The sequence below is a fragment of the Macrotis lagotis genome, chromosome 1 (genome assembly GCF_037893015.1).
Source record: "Macrotis lagotis isolate mMagLag1 chromosome 1, bilby.v1.9.chrom.fasta, whole genome shotgun sequence".
In the NCBI taxonomy this organism is placed as follows: domain Eukaryota; kingdom Metazoa; phylum Chordata; class Mammalia; order Peramelemorphia; family Peramelidae; genus Macrotis; species Macrotis lagotis.
Genome location: NC_133658.1, coordinates 667205046 through 667226663, shown reverse-complemented (window position 1 = coordinate 667226663; position 21618 = coordinate 667205046). Strand labels below are relative to the sequence as shown.

The 21618-nt window shown below is 32.2% G+C and overlaps 1 protein-coding gene across 1 annotated transcript in view; it reads left to right on the top strand.

Annotated features, from left to right (window-relative positions):
- Window positions 1–697: 697 nt before the first annotated feature.
- COL3A1 (collagen type III alpha 1 chain) overlaps window positions 698–21618 on the top strand; it is a 63214-nt gene continuing 42293 nt past the window's right edge. The window contains exons 1-4 of the mRNA XM_074215520.1: window positions 698–908; window positions 17924–18126; window positions 19840–19887; window positions 20663–20776. Coding sequence (XP_074071621.1) covers window positions 830–908; window positions 17924–18126; window positions 19840–19887; window positions 20663–20776 — 444 coding nt within the window. The 5' untranslated portion in view covers window positions 698–829. The remainder of the gene's footprint in view (window positions 909–17923; window positions 18127–19839; window positions 19888–20662; window positions 20777–21618) is intronic.

The following is a 21618-nucleotide window of genomic DNA, read 5'->3' as shown; positions in this document are numbered from 1 at the left end:
CCAATGTGATTTGGCTGACTGGATAAATTTGTGGAGGGTACAAAAAATTTTAGATAAAGATCTAACTTTTCATATACCATTCAAGCTGAGCCCAGATCTTGACCCTTCAGTCTGATGTCTCATTGGAATTCATCTCTCAGGGTCAGGGTGGTTGGGTAGAGGAGAGGAGGGGGTGGGGGAGCAGACACTTCTTTCCATTAGTCTCCCTTAGCTCTCCCTTTGATTGTTCAGTTTAGCTTGGGTGTATTCTGGCAATATTCCAACACAAATAATCTCTTAATAGGATCAGGTGTAAAAATTACCTAGACCTAAGATCTGGGCAATGCAAGTCCTCTGTGTCAACTAGTTCTTATTATCAAAAGGGGGACTTTTAACAAACCAAGTTTTCTTTGAGAAAGCTCAGCAAACCAGTGTGCTTCTTTCAATATCCATATGTTATAAACAAATATATATATATATATGTATACACACATGTCATACAGCACAATTCATTGTATACCAATAGTTATAGCTCCATCACATATCACAGCTCCAGATGTGCTCTTTATCTAGTTTTGGAGGCTGTTTTAGTCTATAAGAGCAAGCGAAATATTAATCATTTCTTTTACTGTTAAGGGGATGGGTGCTGCTCTCATATTTCAGAAAGGGGCTGGAAAGTAAGGGAAGCCAAAGTTTTTCCTATTTAAGGCCAAAGCAAAGGAATCTCAGTGGCTGTTTTATGAAGGGCCCGGTGCTGAAGGGCAGGGAGCAATTGATGGTGCTACTTTGAACTGATTTTTCTTTCCCCCCTTCTTTTTTGCACAAAGAGTCTCATGTCTAATATTTAGACATGATGAGCTTTGTGCAAATACTGACTTTGGTAATTCTTGCTGTATTTCACCCCTCAATTATTTTGGCACAACAAGAAGGTGAGTAATTCCCATTTCAAATAACTTTATGGTTGTTTTTTTTTTGTCCCTTTATAAGTGGGTTCTAAAGGGGAGAAAATGGAATTTCCAAGATGTGTCTTTTCTTAGTTAACTCCTGATTTTTAAAAATCTAATCACTCATAATTGTCTTTTCTATATTCTGTTGGATAATATTAGTTGAAAACTTAAAATGTTCTGTATTTTGTTGATGTTGCTTTTTTTAAAAGAAGAAAATGCTGCTAAACTAACTGGTTTTCACATTAAAGGCACTGGAAACTTTTAAAATCACTATTTTAAAAAAAATGGATTGTTAACATCTTGGAATGCTTCCCTAGGCAGTCTGGAAGTTATTGGTTTCTTGTAACACTTCTGTAGTCCCAGCTATTTTCTGAATTACCTCTTGAAACTGTACATTGGGCTTTGTTTGGGCACTAAAATGGTATGTTTTAAAGAATCTTAAGGGAAACATTATAATTCACGAGTACTGTTAAATATGCTTTCTGCAAAACAGCAAAGTCGATGTCTGTCCTCTGTCCTCTGGGTTCTTTTTTTTTCATGCACAGAAGAAAGGTAAATGATTTTAGCAGTCTTTAATGTTTTTTCATCTTTTTTTACTTTGTCTCAAGTTTTTGCAAAGTCTATTAAGATCTTTTAAAACTGTGAATTGTAAGATATCTGCTTTTTTCCTATCATAGTATGCATTATAACTGCATATGAATTAATAAGTAGCTTACTTTCAGGATTGCAGTTTCATCTTGAATGGGTTGACTAGTCTGCAAACCAGGTAATATACTAACTTGTTTCATCGGGTTAGTTGAACTGCTGAGCTGTTGAATGAAACTAATTTTCATTGCTTTTTTTTTCACTTCTCTTAAAATCATATGAATGTTGGATAAAAATGAGAAATTGGATCAGAAAGACTACAGAAATTGATATTTAACATAATTAAAATGGTAAAAGAATTGCATTTGTCTAAAATTGGGATGATAAATCTTTTGCTTTTTGGTTTTGCATTGTAGCTGCTTGAATGTAATGTAAGAATCACTTTTTAATTAACCTTCAAATTCCAATGTTGCCCTCACAGGCACAACATAATGAATATCATCTCCTGGTCATTGTTAGGGAAAAAAATCTTCCCTGACTTTTACCTCCCTCACAACTCCATATGCTAATAATTGACTCCCTAAAGTCTCTGTACCCCTTAGAAAGATTCTTCTTCAGGCTAACCAAATTACCATACTATCCCTCCAATGTTATCTTCATTCCTCTTCTCAGCTGCTAAGAAATCCTAACAACTCCCAAACAATGACAAAACTTGATTTTCATTGAAAGTGTTACAAAAAACATGCTTTTTACATTTCATAATTTCATCTCCTCAAACAACATTCTATGAAGATAATAGCTTAAAAATGTGGAGCAAAAGCAATAGTTACCTATGTCCTTTTAACTTGTCTTTAGCTTAATTGTCTTCACCAATTGGTTTTTATGGGGAATAATAAGTCTTTTCTGATACCTTCATTCCCACTGAGGCCAGCTATCTTTTCTTTTTCTCTCCGAATATCTACTGACTGTATTTATGGGAGGGACAGTGCAATAGGAGAAAAAAAAAAGATTCCAGCTTCCAATTACTAGTGTTGTTGATGTAACTAAGTTAAGTAGAAGGGGCCAGGAAGGAGGGAAGAATCTTCTGGTCCTCTCCCAACATACACATCACACACCACACACTCACACACCAAACACCCCCACAAACACACCCCAATTCCATGAAAGGCAGAAGGATAATGGATGATGTGATAAGTATACCTTACTTTCTGAAGAGTTTCGAATAATTTCAAAAATGAAATTTTGCCTTCCTCAGACTCTGGCAAAGTTGACAGGAAGCTGGGGAAGGAATCTCCAGCCCATTGAGAATAGGCAGATGCAGCTTGGAGCTCTGAGTTTCTTAGTCTGGCTGTCAGAGCCAGAGATACTCAGAAAAGTACAGACTAAGACTCAAACTTTCTGCTCTATTCAGGACAGTTTTCTGGAAAACCAAAAATATGTTCCTCATCCTCACACATTTCATATTCTTTAAATGCTGTGAAAGCAACATTTAATTTCTGAATTGTTTTTTTTCCCCTAGTGTGGTAATGAAGTCTGTTCAATTTCCTGTAGTTCAAGTCTCAGAGTTTCTAATAGAATGAGCTGCCATCTAGTGGTCGACCTAGAGTTTTCTTCAGAGAGGCCAATTTGGATGTGACATTGTATGACATGTATGACGAATATTTCAAAATGGTTTTGGAAAATATAAAGGCTCTGGAGAGGAAATATTATGCATCATGTTCCTAATGAAAACTTATAAACTCCTTAAACTATTTTTCCACCTTTCAGTGACATGACAATAATAATATAACTTTAATTTGAAATATGACAGGATAATTCAAAATAATTCCTGGTGTTTTTGACTACTCCCCCCCAAAAAATATTCCAATAATATTTATTTTTCCTATGAATATTAAACCAAATATATGTCCAATTCAGCCATTTAAATGTTTGTGATGCATAGTAATGCTCATGACACATGCCCATTTTCTATTTATCTAGCTATTCTCATTAAACAATTCAGTTAACAGAACATGAATAGTACTTATAAATAATTATCTCATAATAAACAAATCTGCATCAATTTTAAATTCATTTTATGTGCAAATACTTTTGAAATAATGATAGCAATAAGGGAAATATAACTCCAAAAGGGAGTTATATATAGATAATCTCAAAAGTATATAAAACTGTCTTGATAGTGTCTTACTTTTTGGTTTCCAGAAAAATGAAGGTTCTTTGAGGTTAGGTACTTTTTAGTCTTTGTATCTAGAAGATATGTATCAAATGTGCTTAATAAATGGTTTTTTTGACTAGAGAATGATACCTGATCTCATACAATTTTTTTTGGTCTTTTGGTGGAAGAGAGGTCTTCAGAGGAAATCTTTCCATGCCCATTCATCCTTACTTTGTTCAACTCACATACTTTATGTATATAAAGACTCTCCCAGGCCCCACAATTTTGCAAATTTACTTCACTATTCAGAATGAGGTTTTCATCAACTTGTTTGACTAAAAAGAGTTTAAATTTGGTAAGAATAAAAAAACAACACCTATAAATATGGTAATTGTAAGTTTTCAATACCCATTTGATCACTACATAGATTTTTCAGTTCTTTCCAATAATAATAATAATAATAATAAACATTTATCTAGTACATTAGAGTTCCCAAAGCACTTTTATACATTATTTCATTTGCCTTTCCTAACAGCCTTCTGAGGTAAGTGCTATTATTACTCCCATTTTACAGATGAGAAAAAAAAATCCTGAAAGAGTTTCAGTTATTTGTCCATGGTCACACAGTTATTAAATAGTTGAGGAAGAATTAAGACTCAGCTGTTAGTGACTAATTAGTGAACTAATCCCATTTTAAAAAAAGCAATGTACCAACAGCTACTTTTTAAGCATTACACTAGCCATTCTTTTAAACAATGTGAATAAAGACAAAAAGAAAATAGTTCCTGTCCTCAAGTAACTTACATTTTATCAATGTAAGTAATACATAAATAAATAAATTATTTATATGCACACACACTATAAATATGGAATATGTAGTAATTCTGGGGTTCGATGAGGTACTAGAAGCTAGAAGAATTTTTTTTAAAGTCATATAGCCCAATAGTGGCTTTGGGAGTGAAAAATTGCATCCTTCATTGCATAAACATTTGACCCCAAATCCATCACTTATAGATAGTTATGAAAAAAATTGAGGTGGGTGGTAAAATTAAATGAGTATAATTCAATATTCATTACTCTATATAAATTATGATTAAATTTTGAATCATTTATTCACTAGCATAGAAAATATTTCAAGTGTTTTTTTAAAAACAGTGAAATATTGAACCATATTTATACTATTTGTTAAATTATGCATTAAAATAATTATGCCAATACAGGACTGAAAGAAATGGAGAGGTCTGAGTGGCTGGCCCATAAATTTAAGATAGTCCTCATAGTCAATCCAGATGGTTCAGGCAAAGTTCATGTCATGTTGCCTAAGGATTCTGAATAAATTCTCTAAATGTCATCAGACTTGCTGAATAATGGTTCAACCTTTCCTTAGTTTTGGCTGGGTAGATATAACTAGTCTAAATTTTTAAGAAAATCTGAAAATGACTGCATAGCAGAGAATAAGAATTATACAGATTTGTGCCAGCATTGTTATTCAAAATAATCATCTTAAAGAACTTAATTTTAACAAATGAATGAGGCTCAAAATGATATGTAATATGGTGATATGTCTTTGAATTTTTGACTATGTTGTCAGTTACATGTATATTTGTATTAAGAGTCTCTTAGAGAAACTGTTTATTGCACACACTCATTTAACAAATGAGAAAACTAGACGTTGGAGGAAGAAAATGATGTCCAAAGCTACTTTGGCCATGCTAGAAACAGGAAAAGATCTCATGTCCTGAGTAGTGTTCTAGTCCCACATCAAAAACATTTATCAAGAATGGAAATCAGTATTTTGGCAATTATTCACTTTTTAAATTTCATTAATGTAAAAATAGTTCAAATGAATTTTTATTTCTTTTTTAAAATAATAAATAAAATTCTATTTTACTCTTGGCTGGTATATTATGGCCTCTCCCATCAATATTGTACTTGGCTAGAGAGGGAGAAATGTAGAGACCAAATGTTTGTTTTTGTCGTTTGAAAAATCTATAATCTTTGACTAAATTCTATCCAATTTAGTAATTGAAAAATATTAGAAGTGTAATACTATGCTTAGGTTCTAAAACAGATGCAAAGTTTAGAAAGGATAGTATCTTTAATTTCTTGAAATTTAAAGTCTCATTCATTGTTGTTGTTGATCAGCAAATCATTCTATCAAATCATTACAGGCCTTTACCACAACTCACAGAATAGAGAGTTAGCATGTTGTCAATCTTTTCCCTGATTAGGTCATATGAAATTTTCCTTTCTACCTGTGTTTTTCTTATTGTGGATTATTGTTTGATCATGAAGTTTCATATATCCTGCTTGTTCAAGTTTATATGTTGTATTTATCAGCATTCTTGTTGCTATTCAACATCTCCTTGGAGAGATAGATTTAAATGTCACAGCCGTCTATATTCCCAGTTTTATTAGTTTCCAAAGAAAAGCTTTTATTTCTGTAACATTGGGCCAGACTTATAGCAAATTGTGAAATGCAATAACTTCTGTAGACCTCTAGGATTCCCCTTTATCTCCCCTTTTCAATTATCATCATCCAAGTATCAGGAAGCATTTATATATTTCCAAAAAACAAAAAGGAAGATAGACATCCTTGAATGTTCTCAATTTAACCAAAGTTTTTAAAGTTTCCATTTGTACAGTAATTGTTTTAATACTTTGTCATGCAATGTTTCTTGTTAAACAATGTTCCTTAGGAGAACACTGCCTTTCTTTTTATTGCTTTTAATGTTTAAAAAAAATTTAGTTGTAGGGGGAAAAAAATCTGGTGTTTTCAAAGTCAGAAACTTTGCATGTTTCATGTCAAGATGACAATGGAAAACATGAGACAACCATTCATGCACAAGTCATTTGTTAACTATAGAGTAGGGAGTTGCATTAACCTTTTGGGATTTCTGTCTCTACTTAGTGAAAGCACAGCAGAAATGAATTCCTTTTAGATTACCTAATAAAGCCTTTCCATTTTCCAGGATTGCTGGAGAGATCTGTATCCACACATGAATTTTTTTTGTTTGTTAAACTCATTTAAAAAACAAAATTAATTATGTGTATGGAGGGAAGGAGTATGCACAAAAATCAAAAGGAGTAGTAGCAAAATATCCAACATCAATTAGTCAACAAGAATTTTTTGAGTATCTGCCATGTGCCAGGGATCATGTTTGCTGCTAGGCATACCAACTTGGAAATTATTGAAAGGAGATTTTCCACTATGAGCCCCAATTCTGAGTCATAATTATTTCTAAATAAACCCATAACTTTTCTATTTCTAAACAAATCTATAATTCTAAATAATCCATAACTTTTTAGCCCTTTTGTTTATTCTATGTAGTTTTATTTTGGGGAGAAATAGGCAGACTTCTTAAGGCATAGTTTAAAGAAGCAGTCACTTTGGGTTAAATATCTATGCAAGAAAATCAAACCTTAGGATGAAAATGTTAGTGTTTACACCCATCACTCCATAATTATTTTAAGGGAAACAAGTATGTTTTAGAAAGAGACACTCTATTTAACATTGTTTAGCAATAATTCTATAGACAATTCCTTTGAGACAATGTTTAAGTAGAAACAAAAGACTTCACTGTTTGAATTTGAATTCCTCCTCTTAAAGTATGACATGGTGTATTCTGAAGTTCTCTGACACAATTATAATCCTGCCGGTGGTCTGGATGTCATCAGGGTGGCCATCTAGATAACATTACTCTCTTTCATAAGGTCAGAAGAAAATAAACAGAGGAATTCAGCTCCAGCTGTGGGTTTTCATGTTGGGGCCTGAAAGGGAAGATATGTTACTTTACACTATTATCTCTTCCAAATCTGCCTTTAGAAGAATGTTACTGGTTCTACCCTTTCATGCTTAGCAGCCATAATGGGGGATTCAGGAGGGTTGTCCATAGCTTTGACTTTGAATCTTATTAGGACTCTCTAGTCCTCTTCAAGGGAAATTTATCAACACTAGAAGAAGAAATCACTGAAAAGGGAAATTGGAATTCTTAGAAACTTTTTAGTAGAGAAATGTGAGTTTATGGATAACAGATGTAGGTAAGTTTTGAAGGATATGCTTGCCAACAGGGGTAAGACTTTAAAAATATATTTTTTAATCATCTCCATCACTTTGGAATTAATAATGGCATGACAAAAATAGATGTTGTTTCTGGTTGTTAATCATGGAAAAGTCTTTTTCAAAGTCCTCTATATACTTTTCTTAGTTAAAAAAAATAGTTAACTTCAAGGAAATCCCTAAAATACCAGCACATAGATCTCAGATGGGAAAGGAAGAAAGGAGGAGAAAAAGAAATAAAGGTCCACTTTGTTAAGGTAATTTATTTTAAATTAAAATGTTCAATTAATAAAATTTTACAGGCAATTTTAAAGTCATCTTAGCCACTTCGCTGGAGTATAACTACCACCATTTTTGGAAAAAATACAATAGAAGATGGAATTCAATCCAAAACTTATTAATTCCTACTATGTGCAAAGCACCATATACACATGTGCCTCACAAATACTAAAAAAGGATTCCTTTTTAAAATCTAAATAATAGCATTCAGGGCTTCATTTATTCAATAAACATTTGTCTGAGTAGGTGATATGGCACATTGTATGAATACAACATGTTTCTCAAATGCAGAGACTGTTTTTTCCATCCATAACACCTAGTACAATGCTTATAATAAACAATAACTATATGTTGAATTGAACTTTTCTTAATTTGAAAACAAAAGCTAAATTTTATTATCATAAAATATTTCCTCTATTATTAGTGTTACAAAATAATAATATAGCATTAAAAGATATGCAATTTCCCATTTGATAGCATTAAGATAACTGCTTTAAATATAAATTTCTTAAAATGAACTAATTAATAAATGAAAAGAGAAAAAAATTAATTTTGACACCCAAATTTCATGGATTATTTGGTTCCTTTAGGCATGTATTTTCAAATAAGAGTGTACTAAGTGCTTCTTTATTTTCTTCCATGCCAGTCATATGTTTATTCAAGATAAAAGAATTCTATGAAAGTGAAATTGCAATTTAATTTATCCTGTAGGACAAAAGAATTGTGTAGCCATAAAATTTAAAACTGAAGTTCATGAGAAACTAAAGGCTTAAGTTATGATTACTTTCCTTCCACACAATGTCATTATGTACTACTTAAGATAACCTTGCAAATGAGAATCTACTGAAAGCTTGTACTTGAAGAAGCAACAAGAAGAACTTGTATTATGAATACTGTTAGACTAAGGTAGATTGCTGTGAGCTTTTTGAAGCAGAAATAAATTGTTTTAAGAAAATATTTTGGAAACCTGAAAAACAAACTGCATAGTAAGATGAAGTGGAAGAAAGGGAGGGAAGAAAGAGGAGGAAGAGAAGAAAGATGTTGAAATTGTGCTAAAACAGGCTATTAGGGGAAAAAACTGAGCTCATTAAGATTATCAGACTCCAGAAATAAGAGAATTTATTCCAATTTCTCATTTGTGTGACCACAAATAAATTGATTTCATTCTTGTTCTTTTTATTGAGAAACATTAATACCAAATGGCACAAAAGATTGTAATTTGAAAGTCATTTTAAATAGAAACATATTGAAAGAGTCTTAGTTAAATAATAATGATGTTAATACTCAAAGTCACTGCCAGAATTTATATTTTGGCCATTATTTGATTAATGAATATTTTAGATTGTAGTATGCTACTTTAGCTTCAATCTTCAAATTTATGTGATTCTGTGAACCTCAAAATCCAAAATGATAACTCAGTATGGTAATCCTTTCATTGCTCTGTTTTCCCCATCTTCCAAACCTGAAGAAATCTTTGCTGACTGAATGTTGAATAAAATGCTTCATTTCAGTAGAGTGTATGACAACATTCCATTAGAATACCTTTGCTGTCTCTCATGTCTTACAACCTCCTGCCATTGCCTCTCCACTACAACCATGTAAGTGGCTTCATGACTCTCACACTTTAGGACTTCTCTGATCCTTTTGGACCACAAGCACTTCTTACTCAATATGTTAGAATAGGGCTAGTTCTATGTATAATGGGATAAGGCAACCACTTATTTGATGTGACTTGAGGAGTATTTAAAAGCTGACCTGACCAAACTCTTCCTTCCTTCCATTAGTCTGCCACAGAGACTAAAATCTCTTTATTAACATTAACTACTTTTGTTGTGTGAAAGTTACTTGGATAGAGTAGTGAAGAAGACTCATCTTCCTGAGTTCAAATCTGGCTTCAGATCCTTAACTAATGGCAAGTCTCTTAACCCCTGTTTACCTAAGTTTCCTCATCTATAAAATGAGCTAGAGAAAGAAATGACAAATCAATTCCAGTATCTGTCAAGAAAATTCCAAATAGGATTACAAGGACTCAGACTATAAGACAAACAAAACTTATGTTGTAATCTTTTTTCAGGCCTTTGTATTTTAAGTGGAAGAAGATAATATATTAAAAACTCATTATCATGTTTTGTCATCTTACATGACCCTAGGGGAGTGTAATAGAGAACTGAGATTTTGGGTAGAAGAAAATTCTTAAAGAAAATCTTAAAGATTAATTCACTTGAGGTGGATGGAAGAAGTTCAGGGAAGACCTTAGGGTCAAAACATAAAGCTTTTGTTGGTGTGGGATTAGGGTGATGGGGGAGGAGATCTTAAGATGTGAGAAAGATGAAGTATAGGATCCTGTTTCATGGGCAATCCTCTCTGATGGGGAAGGAATAAAGTCCAATAAGAGGAGTTCTCCTGAGATACAACTTCCTGAGCTAATTTTTCTTACTATGTACCAAATGAGGTCATTTCTTACCTGCTAATGTTCAGTTGGTGACCTCTTTAATTCTATACTTTGGATCAAAGAATCAGCCACCCTACCTTAGCTATTGCTCTGAGCATTGAAAAGAGATCCCTATTTATAAAAAACAGCATTGCCAACTCTAAATTTTCTATTATAAATAGATTTTTTTAGATTCAAGATTACAGTTTTAAATCTATTTACAAGTATGATGATGATTCTATAATCTAAACCATTCTGTCACTGCAGTTAATTTCCATTTAATTACATATGCTATAAGGGTATTTAATCAGACTTTCATCTTTTCCTTTCCTCAATTTTCTTTTTATTCCCCTCTCTCTCCTTCTTCCCTTGTTGTCTCATCTTTATTTCCCCATTTCTTTCCTCTCTTTTTCCTTTCTTTTCTTCCTACTTTCTTCTCTCATTCATCTTTTTATTTAAAACAACCATTTTCCATGATGATGTCATGTATTTTATTTTATGCATTTCAAAAAATATTTTTTAGAATAGGTCTATAAACTTCACTAGACTGCCAAAGGGTCCATGACATACACAAAAAAAGTTAAGAACCCCTGGTATAATGTTTTGTTTATATTGTAAAACTGTTTATAGTGAGAAAGAATTGGAGTAGCAGATGGAGGTTTGCTCTTGGGAGTCAGAATGATCAGAGCTCAAGTCCTACCCCTGACAAATATTAGCTATGTGAACATGTGAGCAAGTGATAAACTACATAATTTATTTGAGCTCCAGGCAACTCCATAGGATTCTATGTTCCAAATGAATTACTGATCCATATTGTGATACTTCTTGGAAATTACACAAGACCATTCATTGATTTGGAATCATCTCTTTTCAAATATATATTTGAACATCATTCTTCTTTATCATGTTATATAGTTTAACAGTTCATGGTTTCAGATAATGTTCCAAGCTCAGAACATTTGAGATGCTGGCTTAGACAACCAGTGAGCTCATTGCAAGTTTCAATTTGTTTCCATTATACTTTAAACAAATGAGAAAAAAAAAGATTTCTTTTTTCTTAATAAACATAGTCATCATTGTAACAGTACCATTTGCTCTGAGGTAGGTCATTTGGCACTCTGCTTTCTCTTTCACTAAGTTCAAAGGAATGCTCCTTTAAAAGCTAAGGCAGTATTTCTTTCCAATGTTCTCATATATCTGTTTCAAAACATACAGAAGGAATTAGAATAGTTTTTCTCTAAAATAAACAGACTCTTCCTTGACTGTTTAAAATATTAATAAATCAATCCTTTTTCATTTTACTAACAATAGATACATCTAAAATATTAAGAAGGAAAAATAGACTTTAATTCCCAAGTTTGATGGAGAGTACTCTTATGCATTAAGACAACCTATACATACCATATAAAGAAGAAAACTGAGGTTGTCAATCTAGAGTACTTCTGGACTCCAGATAGCCTATTTTCCCCTCTGACTATAAAAAAGACTGAAGTATTTTGTTTTGAACACTGTGACCCAAGATAAAAGACTTCCAAAGACATATATCCACATTTCCTCTCTCACATTAGGCACTTCCTCTCTTTTCTAAACTGGCCAGTTTGCAAAGCTCACCACAGAGAATTCTGTTATTGGGGACTGTCTACACCCAGGGGTCTAGCATCAGTGTCCTATCTTGCCCAAGACCATCACATTTACTTAGCATGGTATCAATACCATCACAGCAATAGGTGGTAGGCAATAGGTATCTGTAGTAATTGATGAGCAGATGGCCACAATGAAGGGCCAGAAGTGCCACAACTTGATAGTGGTACTTGAAATTGTCTTCCCACATTTTTTCACTCTTCATGGAAAAGGTATTGAACTTTCGAATTAACTACCCAAATTTCCATTCTGATTTGGGTGTAGAGTTTAAATTCTGACTCTTTTTTCTATATTTATATAATAAAAGCATTTCTATGTGTTTATAAGATTGAGCCATGTTTGCAAGTCTGAACATATATATGCATACACATACATGCACAGATATATATTTCTATAATACACATGTCAGCATATTCAAATAATTTCAATAAATATGTTATGTAGTCATCTTGACAGGCATATTTTCACTTGGACCATACTCCAAGTCTTTTCAGCCTGGTAACCCTAACCAGAATTTACATTCTGCTGTCAGGCTTTGAGAAACCAGGAAAAATTTCACATTACTGTGAAGCACTGAACTACAGATATGAAAGAGGCATATATGAAGAGGCATCTATTAATCATCTCCTTAAGTTACTTTTTCCAAAAATCTTTGTTCAGGCACTGGTTATGCAACATAATCTTCCTTTCAATTCCTAACATCTCTGATTCTGTGCCCTGTGCTGAAATATTCTACATTGAAAATAATATTATCTCTTAATGAATATGAAAGGTAGGTTTTCAGCTTCATATGTTTAAGAGCAGCAAACTGCATTGGGTTTTATTCTCCATGCCACAGAAACATCTCACATAAGAACTGGCAAGTGTAAAGAAAAACTGTGGGCTTTTCTTGTTTCCCCAGAACATTTGGACATTGCTTATTGCAGGACCTACCACTTTCATTCCATTAGAAGAGGGGAAATCTGAATATTTGAAGGTCCGTTGATAGAGGTAGTGTCTAAAAGGATTAGCCCCTAAGACAATCTCAAATGTGCCATATGGCAGCATACTATGCAGTTAGTTAAATTCTGTGCTTTTCTCAGGTTATTTTTCTTCAGCAGACATCTCAAAGCTCTAAACATTAACAAAATAGAAAGAGTCTCAATGTTTCACAAAATATACAAAAGCACTGAACAGAACAACCCTTGTAGTTTATAAAATCATTTGCAGATGTTCAGAAATTTATTATGTATTTTCACAATTACTGGCAAGCCATCTCAGTAATCATGAAAGAACTAAAATTGCCTACAACTAGTACTTTAAGAAATGGGTACAGATTTTGCCTTGGCAAATACTAAGACTATTCATTCTTGATATTTAAGGATATCTTGGTAATAATAATATGTATTATGAGGATATCAAGAACAAAACCTTGGTTGTGGGAAATATTCCATCACTTTAAGCCACAAGCATTTGAAAAAGAGTCAGCTTTTCCCCCCATCTTGTTATTTTTACCTATGTGTTGCCAATGGTTGAAAAGAGATCAACTTGCTAGAGAAATGTGGAGCTTTCTCTAAAGCCATATGTGCAATACATGATAGGTTATATTGCATATTGAACTACTGGCACACTTCTGAACACAAAGCAGGGGTAGGTATGCAAAACTAAATTAGCTCAGTTAAAGTTTTCCCAGGAAAACCTAATGATCATTTTAATGCTGCCAAGAATAATCCAATTTTCCCTTAAATTTCTCAAACCAAGAAAATAAAGCCTAGAACAGAGCTGGATAATACTCCCACCTACTGTTCAAGTAGATGAAAGCAGGCTAGGCTGGGGGGAGAAACCTTTTCACTTGTGCTATAAACATAGAATTCTGCAATCCTGGAATTTTTGTTGGTAAATGAATTGATGTGTGCCAATTGTCTGGCTGATTGACAGGAATCCTTAGGGCTAATGAAGTGAAAACATTAACCAAAACTATTCTTTTTTCCCTCAATAAAAAAAATGCTAAATCTAAGCTGGAGTCAGTATAATCAGAACTGAGGGGAAAATAAGGTGTAAAAGGCCTGAGTTCATCCTAAAATGAAATAGGGTCAGTCAATCCACAAGCATTTATTAAGTTCTTACTTTGTACTTGATGTTTTTCACGAACTGGTATAAAGGTATAAAGAGTAATATACCTCATGTCAGTAGAGATGAGAGGGAAAACAGCCATAGAATCAAACATACAGGAGGAAATATCTAGATATGGCTAATGATCACATATGAAAGGCTAATTAACAAGAAATGCTTTAGTATATGATATTTAGTGAAAATGCTTGTGCTGTCTGTAATAATGGGAAATGGACATAAAGTTGAGGGGAAATGATGTTCTATACTTTTAGGAGACATGTCAAGAATGATAGCATAAAATATTCTTGTTATGATTATTATGAAATCAAAATATCTGCCATCTTTTTATTAACTATATGGGCCTATGTTTTCAAATCAATAAATATTCTTATGAGTGCCCACTCAATACATGGTACTATGCTAGGAGATAGGATTACAAAAACAAATATGACAAGTTCCTGACTTCAAGGAACTTAAACACTACCAGAATTCTCTGATTTTATTTTTTCATCAAAACTCTCCACCAACATTGTAAACTTAAGATAGACTTAGCTATATAATTCTCCTTCTTTAAGAACTTAGAATAGTTTTGATATCATCATTTGGGGTCAAAAGTTTATGCTTTACTTTGGGGGTTTTTTTCACTTTTCTAAACTGTTTTACTTATATTTGTTTTGGTGGCTTTTGTTTGTTTTCCAGTTCCATTTCTTTCATTCATTCATTCATTCATTCATTCATTCATTCATTCAAGATAAAGACTCTAACCTTCCATTCTTCTTGCTTTCACTCAGTCTCTTTTTTGTCCGTCTAACAATTCCTAAGTTTATACTTCCCAAGTTATATAGACTGTATTGTACATCTTCAGTGTCTTCCTTCTTCCAAATTTCTCTTGCATTATTCAAACAGACCCTGAAGTACTAATTTATGAAACTTGTCCCAACCTAACCGGATGAAAAATAATTGTTTTTCACTGGATATTCATTTATATCTTTAATTGTCTATGGATGATGACAACATAGGATATGTGTCATTAATTTATATATTTTTTCAATACTTTTAAATGTGTGCCTATTTTTTATATATCTTCAATGTATTTTGTCTTAAATTATAAACATCCTTAAGACAAATGCACATGTCTATTTCATACAGTGGCTAGCATAGCACAACACTTGTTCAGATACTTAAAAAATTTAGAATGATTCTGTTCTTTTGGATGGTCTAGTGGAAACTGTTTTCCAAGCAAAAGTGATTCTCTTATTTAGATAACTGAACTTTTAAAATTCAGATAAAAGTTATTGATAAAATCATTAGGAAAAATATAAAAAGTGAAGGTAAGAAACATCATGATTGACATTCAGCTCAGAATTTGATCATACATATACTTTGAAAATTACTACTAAAAATAGGGGGAAAATCATTGGTATTCAGTACTAGAAAAATTGATGATTTAGCATACTTAAGCAAGAAGGAAAGGTGAATGGGTTAGTTTGAACAGTAAGAAGTGGTTACATAAGGACATGGAAAAGGGAAAAGGAAAATTCAGCTGGAAAAGCAAGATAAGTCTTCTGGCTAAAGAAGAAAACTTTTGCAAATATCAAGCCAAGGTGAACAGTCAAGTTAACCTCTGTTTATGAGATGTGCTTGAGGTCAAAATGTCATTGTTAATATGACCATTGGTTTAAAGGACATAGAAATTATTTCATAGAAACATGATGCCTGGTGGAGATAGAAGATACCTTAGAGATAATCTGATCTGGCCCATCATTTTCCAAATGATGAAACCAAGGCCCACAAAGGGGAAATGAGGATCTAGGATTATAAAGACAATTTTGAACAGAACTAGGATTCAGGTTTCTTGTTTCAAAAAAAATCTATTTTTCATCATAATATATTATGCAGAATGAAGAGAACCAGCAAAATACATTAGTTATAAATAAGTATTATAACAATATGCTGGAAAATATAAGGAAAAATTCTTAGGCTATATAATTTTTTCTTTAATTTTTTATTTTATTTATTTAAGACAATGGGGATTAAGTGACTTGCCCAAGGTCACACAGCTAGGCAATTATTAAGTGTCTGAAGTCGGATTTGAACTCAGATCCTCCCGACTCCAGGGTTGGTGCTCTATGCACTGTGACAAGTAGCTGCTCCCTCAGGCTATATAATTTTAATGATCCATTTTTTGTTCCAAAGAATGAGAATATACATATGCTCTTCTTTGCAACTGGTAAACACTATAGATGCATAACTACATATGCAATCAGACTCAATTGAGCTCTTGTTAGGTTGGTTTATTTTCTTCTTGTATTCTTAATTAAAGGGGTTTCTTTTAATTAAGGGAACTACTAATTAATTAATTTTACTTAATTAAAAGGGAAATGATATATACTATAAGATATAGGATACTTTGATAAGAAATACTTTAAAGAGTTCACCACTATTTAGATTTTTTTTTCAGAGAACAGTGTAGATTATGGTCAATTAGCTCAATTTGTTCAGGTGATATCACTATTGATTTCTTTGTCCCCAACTCTTTGGGAGTTGTACTGATCACTTAGTCCTGACCTATCCAAGTAGCCTACAAAAGAGAAGATAGATGCAAATTATTCACCATTATTGGAAAAAAAAATTTTGAAAAGATACTTAGGGTGAATTATTCTTGAATAAAGATGATATATCATGGAACACAGTAGAGAATTATAAACCTGAATTTCACTGCCTTTCCAGAACTTCATATGAATAATAAGAAGTTAAAAAAGTGTTTAAAATGTGTATCTACATTAAAATCAAAGAAAAGTTAAAATGAGGACATTTACAAAATTTTGAATAAAATATGCATTAAGAAATGTTGGAGAAAATAGTTACTAAAAGCTATAAAATACTTAAATTATATAGCTTCTCATTAAAGATTATTGCTTTTTATAATCACTTGATTTCTAGATAAGAGTTTTCTTAACAATTCTATTTGCACTATAAAGATTAAAGGTGAAAACTGATCATTTTCAAATTTTGAAATATAATTTAGTTAATTTAGTTTTCTCCACCCCCATTGGTATCTTATGAACAAAATTTTACTAAGTAAACTTTTGGATTTTTTTAATTATAATAATATTTCCACAAAGTGATGCTACATTGAAATGTTGCATTTATTCAGAGATGTAGTCATAATGTTTGTTGGAGGTGTGGGGGTGTGGGGCATTTTACAATTTCCACTACATATGGAAAATATGTTTGTTCTTAAGTTGAATGAAAAAAAATCAATTTCTTCCTTCAAAAATAAGTAGTTGAAATGGAATGCATGAACTTTATATTAAGAAGACCACCCACAGTTATATAATTTTGGATGAAATTTCAATATCAGTTTAAAAACATATTTCTAGGGGAGGCTAGGTGGCACAGTGGATAGAATGCCAGCCCTGAAGTCAGGAGGACCTGAGTTCAAATTTAGCTTCAGGAACTTAATAATTACCCAGCTGTGTGTTAGACAAGCCACTTAACCCCATTGCCTTGCAAAAGAAAAAAAAAACTTTAAAAACCCCTTATTTCCTTACTTACACATATGTATATATATACATATATATATATGTATATATATATATACATATATATATATTAGATTATACTTTGATCAAATTTGCCAATAAAAATGAATTTCTTTTGGTAAGCTATAAAATACATGTACAGAAACCCAGAAAATTACATATTTGAATGAAATAGAAAGCTCTAAATATCATATCTCATTTCTTTTCCAGCTGTTGATGTAGAATGTACCCATCTTGGCCAAACGTATGCAGATAGAGATGTTTGGAAGCCAGAACCATGCCAAATATGTGTGTGTGACTCAGGATCTGTTCTCTGTGATGACATAATGTGTGATGATGAGCTTTTGGACTGTCCCACCCCAGAGATTCCATTTGGAGAATGCTGTCCAGTTTGTCCACAGCCTTCACCCACAGTGAGTCTAAAGAAAAACCTTAAATAATGCAATATTCATATTGGAAATGCATAAATTTGAAGCATTTGCCTTGGTCACTGAGAGATGCTATTATATTTCTTAATCACAGAATCATGTATTTACTAAGTGCCTTTATTTAATTGTGTTATTCATGGATAAATTAATAGAAAAGTTCATAATTTTATCACTATAAATATTTTCTACAGTAATGAAAAATATAACTTTTCTATAACTTAACTCATGGTTTTGAATAGTTACTGTGAGCAAAAAAAAGTGGCTTGCTCTTCAAAGCTGGTCCATTAATAGTAGTCATTCAATGCACCACAAGGATATCCTTTTAAATAGAACTTTAATTTCAAAATATATCTTTCTTCATAGTTAGATTAAATGTAACTGTAACCTAATTAATATCTCTTTCTGAGATTATTGTTCAGTCATTTCATGACTCCATGGATTTCTTGGCAAAAATACTGGAATGGTGAAAAACTGTGGTTTCTTCTACACTGACAAATAAAAGTTAAATGATATGCCATCCAACTGGGAAGTTTTTGAGACTGGATTTTAACTCAGATCTTCCAAACAGGCTGTGATACTTGCCTTAAAAAAAGATGCCATTTTTATCAATAAATATATTCAATAACATTTCATTTCATAATGAATTCAGTTCTAAATTCTTCTATAGTACTCTACATACATAAGTGTCTCTTATAATCCCAGTAAAATTTAAAAAAACTCAATGGGGAACAAACTATCAGGTGATATAAAAAGATGGCTATCTTCCTGATATGGAGATTTTTTAGATATTTATTAAATATCAAAAAAAAGGCCAGTGGAGGAAAGAATAAAATAGAAAAGAAATAAAATTTACTTAGTATGCATTTAAATGGAAAATTAAGTTGAAAAAAAGTATCTGCTCTTACCTTGATTTCAACATCAAACTAACCAAAGCAATGAGTTTATGCAAAATAACCTGTAGTAAAGTACTACTCCCTAATTTTTAAATTTTCCATGTGCTTCAGACTCTATCATTTTATAATTGATAATCACATCACCATTATTATTATCATCAGTAATACAAATCTGTTATTTCATCCACAAAGGTACATTCCCAAGTGTAAACTCCCTCTACATATGCACTTTAACAACTTATGTTGTAACAAATTTTCTTAAAGAACCAAGAGTTTAAATTATTTGCCTATTTAACACAGACAATTTGTTCCAGTGGTGGAATTTTATTTATTCCCTGATCCCCTGGATGATTTCAAGAGGGACAGTCTATCCATTATATATAGGATATATTTCAAAATCAATTCTAATAAGCACTTTTAATAAGATATTTCAATAATCAAAGCTCCACTTCTGAATAGTTTAAGGGTAAACTCTAGCAAAGTTAACAGCCACTTATAAAAATTACTCATCAATTTTTTAGAGTTCTATTAAATAGTCAAGAAGGAAATTTCATATTTTCAAGAAACTATAATGGGGAAAACATGCATTTCTTAAGAGTTATTGATGAGGTGATATGTAATATATCTATCAAATCTCATTGGCATCTCTAAGAAACTGTGAGACAGAATAATATTTCCAAAGATAGAAATTAAACCCAATATCCAGTAGTATTTGTTTTATTGAGGCATTTCTTATGTATGATGTCTGTTTCATAAGAAAATGGCTTCTATGTCTTTCTTATCTTGTTTCTCTATTTCTGCCTAGACTACCCGTCCTCCTAATGGACCTGCTGCAGGCCCAAAAGGAGATCCTGTAAGTAAAAGACCTTCAGTGAAAGAAAATTGATCTGATGAGAGATTAACTATAAATTTATCTTTACCATGGTCTTTTTGTTGTGATATTTTCATCATTCATATATTCTTTCTTTGCCACCTGTTTGTATGCTAAGTACTGTGTAGAACATACTGATAGATACTGGTAGATACTGGTAGAACAATATCTTTATTTTTACATTTCAATTTTGATGTTCCTAAAACTTTACATAATTTCCATGCTTCTAAAATCACTCTTAAAAGTTCACAAACTGGTCACTAGTCAAAACCACTTAGAGCCTTTAAACTAGAATCCATAGATAACTTGGGAGATCTATGGATAGTTTTTAGGGGGTCTTTGCATTTTTAAAATATTTTGGTAACTGCATTTAAAATATAATTGATTACTTTTGTAAGCCTTTGTATTTTATTTTTCCATTTAAATATATTATTCTGAAAAGGGAAATATGTTGCATCAGATTCCCCAAAGGGCCGGTGACACACTCAAAAGGAAAGAACTTCTAATCTAGAGCCTTACTAAACTAATCACAGGTTTGAATAACATTTAGTGCATTATCCATCAGATGATAGTTTCTCCAAAAGATAAAATATGAATTATTCCCATGAGGTTGTTTTTTCTCATGCCAGACTTTGAAGTAAGGTTAATTAGTAAATAATTAATAATATTGATAATGTTATTTATTTAAAATCATTAGGACTTTATTATTGCATTACTGAACACATCACCATTTTCATTATATTTTTTTCTTTTCTAGGGCCCACCTGGTATTCCTGGAAGAAATGGTGAGCCTGGGATCCCTGGACAACCAGGTAGTCCTGGTTCTCCTGGTCCCCCTGGAATCTGTGAATCATGTCCACCTATTAACCAGGTAAAATATTAAAAATGACCTGAATATTCTTTAATCTAGTTAATCCTTTACTCAATCAAGAATAGTCTCCAATCATCTGTAAGAACTGAAAAATTACCTGGAGATTCCATGAGATCTCTTGAAGATGTCCTTATCTCCTTTGACACTCTAATTGTCTCATATTCCCCCATGTCTAATCTAAACAATTCTCTCATACTACAGTTTCATCCTTCTTATGCTATCCTCAGTGGAGATGAAGAACATCTGCTCCTCAGCCTCTTAGTAATCAATTTAGAAATACTGAAAAAATATCATTCTGCTCCTTCAATATCCAGTTGCTTTAGCTTTTTCTAATTGGTTCAATCAAACTGGCTTTCTATTAGTTCAATCAAATTTACTTTTATGATCCCCATAAACCCACTCTCCAACCCTCTTTAATAGACATTTAATCAAAAAAAAAAAACAAAAAGGGGGTATTTATGCCCATTTTGGATATAATGTATAATTCTAGGAGTTATGGGACCAAATGAAGTTCAGTTCCTTGTCTAGTAGAGATGCAGGTTTCATAAGAACTATTGAAAAGGACTGTTTCTTTTAGCTAAAAGGGGCTATTTCTTTTAAGGCAATGACTTTTAATACACTTTTAGAGGAGATATTGATGGTGGTGACATAGCAGTCCAAAAATTCTCTTTCTTCTTTTAATACCATCCATATAGCTTTAAATTCTTGGCTATGTTTCACATTTCATGCAAAACAATGACCCTCCATTATTTTAATTTATGGAATAAAAGACATTTTAATAATCCTATAATTATCCAGGATCAAAAATAGAATAAGCCTAAAAGTTTTGTCTAATTTTCTAG